The 8,762-nt window shown below is 31.7% G+C and overlaps 1 protein-coding gene across 1 annotated transcript; it reads right to left on the minus strand.

The window, feature by feature from the left end:
* Positions 1–6,666: 6,666 nt before the first annotated feature.
* On the minus strand, positions 6,667–7,623 carry LOC108207674 (protein BIG GRAIN 1-like E). Its single transcript, XM_017378108.1, has one exon. The coding sequence runs from the start codon at positions 7,621–7,623 to the stop codon at positions 6,667–6,669; it is 957 nt and encodes a 318-aa protein (XP_017233597.1).
* Between the last annotated feature and the right edge of the window lie 1,139 nt (positions 7,624–8,762).

The raw sequence follows: 8,762 nt of genomic DNA on the forward strand, positions 1-8,762 counted from the left end.
AATAGTGGTATATTGTGAATGTTTTAAATATATTCCATGATAGAATAAATGTATTTAAAATTCTACAATAGATACTTGCTCTTAATGTTACTCATTGAAATAATCACTTAATGTTGTTAGGGTTTTATGTTCAGTAATAGAATCATGTTTATATTTCCAAAAGAATCTTTTCTATATTCTGTATTATAATCATTTTCTATTTAGTTTTAGAATTATTTTATGTTCTGTATTAGAATAGAGTTTTTGCGATAATCATGGAGCAAAAATTATCAATTGAATAGTGTAATATTCGCTAATTTCTTGTTTTAAATATTTTACATTTGTTTTTTATGTTTTCAATCACTTTGTTTTGATTATTGCCAATTATTTATTATCTTTTATTTTTGAATCTACTGTAGACTAAAAATTGTTGTACTCAAAGCTCCACTACTTTATTTAAGCTAAAACATTTGTTAACGTTGTTTTGCCAGCACCACTTACACCTATTAGTGCTGTTGGAATACATTGCCTGAAAGCTCCCCTTAAATCCTTAGGAAGCATTAGTTTATTTTCTACAACAACTTGCCCTTTCATTTCTTGAAAGAGTTAAAGATTTGGACACTTTAGGTACATGTACTTCAAAATTGCAACTTATGTTCCAATTCATGTAAGTACTTGTGGCCTATCTACAGAATATTTGATATCATTAAATGCGATAGAATGTGGTTAATTCAATTTGTGCTGACAAAATTGTTGCCCTCAAAGCTCCACTACTTTAATAGATGTGCTGGTTGATTTTTATACTTTTTTGTTCTTGTTATTGGTAATTATTTGTTATTTTTATTTTTTGATTCTACTATAGAAGTAGTAATTAGTACTTTAATGTTTGATGTACTCAATGTACATTATTTGTTACATCATTAATATTCTAGAATCATGACTTTTGTTCCGTCGTTAATGAATGCTTTAATGTAGCATGATGTGTTTAAGGTTGTTTGTTATCTAAATTATCGTCGACGTTATGTTTTTCAGGTAGATTTGTGAAGCCAAATCACTGGATCCTAAGAAGCTAAAGGGAAATATTATAGTTCACTTAAGAGGTGAAAATGCCAACACTGCTAAAAGATTAAATGCTTATCATGCTGGTGCTGTTAGGGACCATTTCCGTTATATAGTAGATGCAAAAACAGTGGTAATGATTTTGTTTTCTTCGTTATCAAGCTATTAGGAGTTATTAAGTGCTCATCTTTGATCCCATCAAGCATATCATAGGTCTAACTTAAATTTTTAGTTATTTTCATTCTTTCAAAGAATATAGAGTTTGGATGATTCTTTTAATAAAAATAATAGGGCACCTGCAATTTTGAACTTATGTGTGGAATTAACTTTCTTTATACGCATTTTAAGTTATAATAGCAATTTTTTATTTTTTTTGCAGTTGGTGAGGCAATTTGCCACCCATACTTGGCACCTCTTCACGACATCAATGAGGAGCCTGTTGGTCCTCAACTTTTTAGTTTCGAATGTTAGCAGTCATTCTGCATTGAAGAGAATATCAAGGAACTCAGTTGGAGGGAATATGTGAAATTCAGTCTCGATTCGATTTATTAAGGGATTTCATTTGACAAGTGAGGGTTATCGAAGCCGGTTAGGTGTTAAAGAGCCAAAACCATTTAAGAATGATCCTCAAGTAGAACAGTTCGAATAAATAGAGTAGATATATTGAGAGTTAACAAAAGTTGTCCCTACTAATAACATTGTGATTCTTTTATTATTCTTGTAATATTTTGAGGTGTGGTAGAATCGTAGAATTCATAGTTATAGTTTGCAAAATTTTTTAACTCTTTATATCTTGGTGGTGAAATGCTCACTAGTATTTTATTGTAGAACAGAAGCATAAAGCAATCACATTACACATGTAATATGCTCTCTAGTATAAATAAAAATTTATTCTAGTGTTGAATAAATTTGATAAACTAGTATCATATTCTACTGCAGAAGTGAATATTCTCTATTATATAAATAATGATATTTTCTACTATAGAACAAATTTGAACGTACATTTCCAACTATTTGTACCATTCACTAACCTAAATACACAATAGGTCCTATATAGAAGGCCTACAGCCTGTCATATAATAGCAAATGATATCACAAGACTCCACTCATTTGACTTATTTACTAAGTCTCCTAACTCCGTGTCAAGGGATTTCTTTGTAAGATATTTGGATTCTCCCCATTCCGGTCGAAGTCTTTCAACTAGATAAAAAATATTCAATTTTACCTTCTGAGTCTATCATCATCACAGATTGTGTCTCAATATGCCCAACAGGATAGATTTCCGACATGAACTTTAAAGACGCAATAGACAAATTACAGTGAAAATTGGTTTGTTCAATGGAAAGACTATGAGATCCACCAATAACAATATTGTAGTTGAGAGGCTTTCTAGATTGCATCCCCTTGTCCATTACTGCCTTCCCCTCTTTAGTAGATTTGTGAAAGTGCTGTTCAGATAGATGGGCTGAATCAATGAAAGAACAGGCAACGCATACATATCTTCGATTTTTAGGTAACGCTTGGACAATAGATGGACTCTCCTCCATCCAAGGTTGAAATTTCCTTCTGCTCTTGTAGTGGTTATTGCCTCTGTTCAAAACACAAAGTACATCATCAGAAAAATCGCTAAAAGTGCATCATAGTTAACATTGGACAACAAAAAGAAAAAAGATACTCAAGATACAGATGGCTTCTACTTTAAAAAAGAACAGAGTGCAGGTCAAACAACTTGTCTGTCAGTGCGCTTCTATTATGCATAGTAGTTGTTCTTGATACATAAAATACTGAAAAGAGTCATGTAGATAATGTTTTCTAAAGATAATATAATCCCTGAACCCCTTTTCCCCAGGTACAAAACAAAGAATGAATCTGCAAATACCTTTCTCGATGAGGAACAAGTGTCGTGGTTGTTGATGTATCATCCACATGATAAGATAACACTTCAGAATTATAAACCTCATCACTCCTCTGAGTAATATAATAAAATGATTGCTCCTAGTGTTGGCTGATGTATCAATACCAACTAAACGCCAAAGTTACAAACCCCAACTCCGATCTAGCAATATCAAGCTAGAAGATGAACCCATAAATATATAATTCTTACTTTCAGAAACCCCAAGATCCAACTAAACATATCATCTTTCTCCTAATAAAGGCAAGAGTCAGTATGTTGCTCTTTTCTTACTTTATTTAACCAGACCTATTAAAATAAACATAAACATTACAAAATAATCAATAAGATTATAATATATGAGACACATGTGTTCACCATGGGTATGTTAAATGTAGATTTTTTTTCCTACAACAGAAGATTAGTTATGGATAACTGAGCACAGAAAAATTATTAATGTTTCTCGTCTGCAGTTATGTATGGATATAGAATTATCAAAAATGAAATATTTTTTCCTTCCCTTATGCTTCATAATTACTTATCAAAATATAGCAAGTAGGACCATAGTAAATAAACACTAAAAGGAAAAGCAGGAAAGGTGGAAGAAAAGAAAAAGAATGCAAAATGGTAATCTTGTGTGGTTAATAGACACATCCTTGAGCTTTCCTCTTAAAACTATTGCATTTATTTTATTATGTGCTAATGAGCATAAATAAGTCATAATGCTCCGGCAATCCAACAAAAAGGAAAAATAAAATGAGTTCTATCAACAATATGACTTTAAGGCTCTTAGTTTGAGGAGAAATGGAAACACAAATTTATATTTAAACGACCATGAAAACTGCTAATTCATAACCTTTAGTGTCTTCTGAATATGCAATATTTGGAACGGCCTGAGAAAGAGTAAAAAAACAAGACAATGTCATGTATAAGTAATCAGGGGAAATGGAAAAGTTTAAGAAAAAACAAGATAAAAATCAAATTAGTTAAAATACAAGGCCGATTATTCTTACTCTCCGAATTCTCCAATTTTACAGAAAGTATGCTCTTAAGAGCGTCAAGTCCAGGTGAACTTTATCATTACCCATAAAGAATGAAGGATAATTATACAAAATATATAATTGAACATATCATACATTGGGCTTATCATCATCTTGACAATTAATCTCCAACTCTGCCAGAAACATAAGGAGGAACCGCAATAACAAATAGCATAAAGACTTGTGATAACAAGAATATGGCCAACAAATCCATTATAAGAACTCGGAAAATCACAGATCAATATTCAACAGAACAAAACACAAATCATGATCACCATAATTCTTTGACAAACATAGTCTAAAGCCTGAGAGCACTACCCAGACATTACAATCCAACTAAAATCTACCGATCAATCGGGATCATTCCCAAAGTTGTAGCAAACTATGAACATCAGGGCCTTGAACACACACCCGACCAATGAAATACACATACAATTCCTCATACTCATCCACCAACTCAACAAATAATAAAACATTTTTATACACCATTTAACTGGATTGAAAGAGACTCGAAGAAACACGCCAATTGGATTTAATTAGATTCAAAATTTCAATCAAAAACATGAAGATCAAGTATCTACTATAGAATATAAAAAACATGTATTCTATAGGAGAATATATTAAATTACATTTACAATACACAAGTAATTTGCTCTTTGGTTACAAAAAATATTCTATTGTAGAATATAAGCATAAAGTAATCACATTAATATGCTCTCTAGTATAAACAATAGTTTATTTTAATGTAGAATAAATTTGATAAACTAGTAATATATTCTATTGCAGAAGTGAAAATACTCTATTTTATAAAAATTGAATTTTTTTTTACTGCAAAACAAGTTTAATAAACTAGTAATATATTCTATTGCAGAAGCAAATATACTCTATTGTTAAACAATGAATTTATTCTACTATATAACAATGAAGATCATAAACAAGCTTCCATAATAGAATCAAGTAATAAATACATAATTTATTCTACAATATAATAAGTCATGATTCCATAATAGAATCAAATTCAAAGTAGTATAAAAAAAATACACACGATACACACAAAATCAGATTATTTCATTATAGAACACAGAAAAACACATAAAAGCATACGAAACAAGATTTATTTTCATACCTATTCGCCTTAGCATCTTGTAATGATGATTCCCGGCCTAAAACAAATGAAAATTACATGATTTTAAATGTTCTCTCTTAGAACCCTAACTTTATAGCACGAAAATTACATGAATTACCTGCTAATACGTTCGTTTATGATCTTCAACTCTTCGATGTTCTCTTGTAGCCAGCTTGATTTGTTCAAGAGAAGTTATTTCTTTGTTCGTTAATTTCGAGATCTCCGGTGTGTAAAGTGTGTGTATCGCTGTGTGTATTCTCAACTGAGGGAAAAGTTTCAATTGTTTGTTTTCTTAGAATAATATCTTTTAATCTTGACCGTGTATATTTTTTTAATAAAATCAATGGTTCAGATTGGAGCGCGCTATGTAACTCCATATAAGGAGCCCTCCCTAGAGTGACACCCTATGTATATAATGTAGCTAGACTTCTGTACAAGTTCAAATTAAGTATTATATGTTTCTTTCAGAAAAAAAAAAAAGGAGTATATATATGTGATTAGGATGTTGTCAATTGGATATGTTGTTTTGTTAGGGTTTAAGTTTTCCAGGAATGAAGTGATAACGAATGATCAAATGCAAATCCTATCTATTAGATCTCTCAGTAATATTATTATGCCACACTTGATTCTGATATCCTATCTATATGTAACAAGTTTATGTTATATATGTACTTGCTAATGGTAACTTCTGTTTGAATGCTAATTACGCTAAATATCAATTTTAGACGGCAACATTAATATAACAATGTCATAATTCCTATAGTTCAAGAATTGATCGTCTACTTCACAAATACGCTGATCAAATCTGCCCTGAAGCATCATCCGCAAGTACTTTCACCAAGTCCAATTTTTTATTATCATAAACAATTTTGATAATATTTTAAGCCGGACTAAAATTATGGTATAACTAATCCAAATCCGTAAACTATACTTTACTCGCCCAATGGAATGTAGTCAATCAGGGTAATTTATAAAATTCATTACATTCAGACATTAACTTATGTTTGTTTTTGACTTTGCTGATTAAGATTGATGTTATACAAAAACGCCAGGCTCAAGTCTTCATAAAATAAATAAAGAGTTAACGTTCATAAAATATATAAGGATGTATTCACTATTAAATCAATGAAATTTAGCCCATATGCATCACGATCGACTTCGAACCAACAAAGTTCATCAAACAAAAAAGACAAAATATTAATAATGAAATTCAGCTCCTGTTCAGATTCTTCGTAGAACCATTTTCGTTTCTGATACAATATTGAATCGAGAGTTTGCTAAATAAGAAACAAAGTCACGAACGAACTCAAAGTTTCCAAACGAATCCAAAGCAAAACTAGAGTAAACAAAAAAATCCAAGTGAGAAGAGAGGAAGAACAATCCATGACATCCAATAACCAAACGAAACAATTTCAAAAGTCAAACAAATATATAACGGTCGAACAAGAAAAAAATATCTAAACAAAGTGCAAACATCAAAACGAATACCAATACTGAAACCAAAACTAAGTCTAAGATCACAAATTGTATCAAAAATCAAAATGCACGGACAGAGGCAACTGATAAGAGTTCTAGTTGTCTTCATAAGCTAGCGAATTACTTGAAAAGCAGGAAACCAGATCAAAATTTTGTAATTCAAAAAGATCCGAACTTGAATCACTATCTGCTCCATCATCCTCATCATTTATGAAATTTGTGGAATCCCCGGAGTGATCAGTCTTATCACCCAAAATCCCGTTGACAAAATTGCTGCATTTTTCCAAAGAGAATTCATTAGATGGTGCCTTGAACTTGAACTTTTTTTCATCATGCGACCAGAAATTTTTTGTCTTCTCACTGGCATTGATATTTTTATCTGATGAACAAGAAGGCTTCACATGAATATCAATATTAGAACAATGATCAGAATGACTTTTAATGTCTTTAGAACTGTTTTCTATGGGACTATGTGCATGAGGAGGTGTTTTGAATTTAGTGGTTGAAGATGATGAAAAAAATGTCGATGACTTTGAATCTGAAGAATCAGATGTTGAAGAAGATACTGTGTTGAGGTTTCGAAAGTAGCTGATGCTGCTTCTCCTCTTTCTCCTCTCAATCTCGTGATCATGATTAACCTTCATGGATTGTGTGTGGTACAGTTTCTTCTTAGAAGAAACTTGGTTGAGTAGTGAATTCAAGAAGCTAGCAAGTTTACCACCGGGAGAATTTGGCTGCTTGTATTTTTTCTCACATTTTTTTGACTTTTGATAACGAGTCGGTGAAGGAATGGAGCTTAGTTTGTCATTCATCATTGGAATATCAAGGCTCATTCTCTTACCCGATCTCATCATTTTCTGCTGTACTGTAAAACTTTCACCATTCATATCATCCGAGCTCTTGGAATATGAATAATTAGTTCGGCAATTGGCACCAGAGAAATACGCTGCAGCATCAAAGACATCAAGCTCACCTGAGTTAGTGTGACTGCGGTTATATGATATTTGTTGGCTCTTTTCTTGAACTAAAGGTTGTCCTGCTGTGATGGACATGGTCCGATGATGTTTTTTTTACTTCTTCTTTATTTGGTGCCGAATGGCAAGTCTTTATAGGGGGAGAGGTGTAAAAATTAAGCTTGCACTGGCTGGTTTTTGTTTAAAACCTGTAGCAATTGAAGTGATTTTATGTAGAGGAGATTATGGAAGTACGGAGAAGGCTATAGTAGAAGAATGGAAGTATTTAGGGGCCGTTTGGCTGGACTTAAAAGAAGTGACTTATTGCTTAAAATAAAGAAGTGGATTATAAATGAAAAGTTGGTTTGAACTTATAAGTTATCAAAAGTGTTTGGATATATATTGATTATAAGTGATAGAAGAAGCTAAATCTCCAAAATAAGATAGGTTTCCTAACTTCTTTTTTGGGGCTTTTAAGCTTCAATATAAGTGCTTCTCATAATCAGCCAAACACCTCGATTTAAGCAGAAGTCGACATCTACGTCAAAAAAAGCCAAGAAGTCCTTTTGCCAAACACCCACTTAGATGGGATTAATCTCCTGCGAAAATATAACAAGTGATGCTCTATGGCCTCATTTTAATTTATAATCTTTGATTGAAATTCCAGTACTGCTTTACTGTCAGAATAAACAAATTAACTGTTCTAAGTTTATCAAAGATAAAAACAAGATAATGTCCACACGTACATGCTTAAACAAAAAGAAAAGACTTAAAGTAGTACTTTAAAAGTGTCGAAATGTAATACCTATCCGTAACAAAAACAAAATAGCGGATAATTTATTACAACAATTTTCAGATCCAGACTCGGACTCGTTATTTTAGCAGTACGTTTCATTTGTTAGCTAGTCCTGCATTATTTATTATAAGTGATAATGACAAACCTACCCGTTTTCTCAATTACTGAATTGTCTATTCTAACATTTATATTTTAATATTATAAACATTGCCATGTCCTTTTCGACTTCCCAGCTAAGTCGTCCTTTATGAAGTTAAGTGTTTGTTTATATCATCTTTGCCTAAAAATATTGTACAAAGCAGCTTAGACTACTAACTAATTTCTATTTCAGACAATATCAGAGTACGTTTTTGTTTTAAAATCCCTATTGAAAATGAGAGCTTCTTCATAAACTACAAAGTACAGACGAGTTAAGTTGTATTTTTAGGTGTATTGACAATAA

This window comes from Daucus carota, chromosome 2, assembly GCF_001625215.2.
Source record: "Daucus carota subsp. sativus chromosome 2, DH1 v3.0, whole genome shotgun sequence".
Lineage (NCBI taxonomy): Eukaryota > Viridiplantae > Streptophyta > Magnoliopsida > Apiales > Apiaceae > Daucus > Daucus carota.

Coding starts and splice junctions, on each gene's coding strand:
- LOC108207674 (XM_017378108.1), bottom strand. CDS start 7,623: ATGTCCATCACAGCAGGACAACCTTTAGTTCAAGAAAAGAGCCAACAA.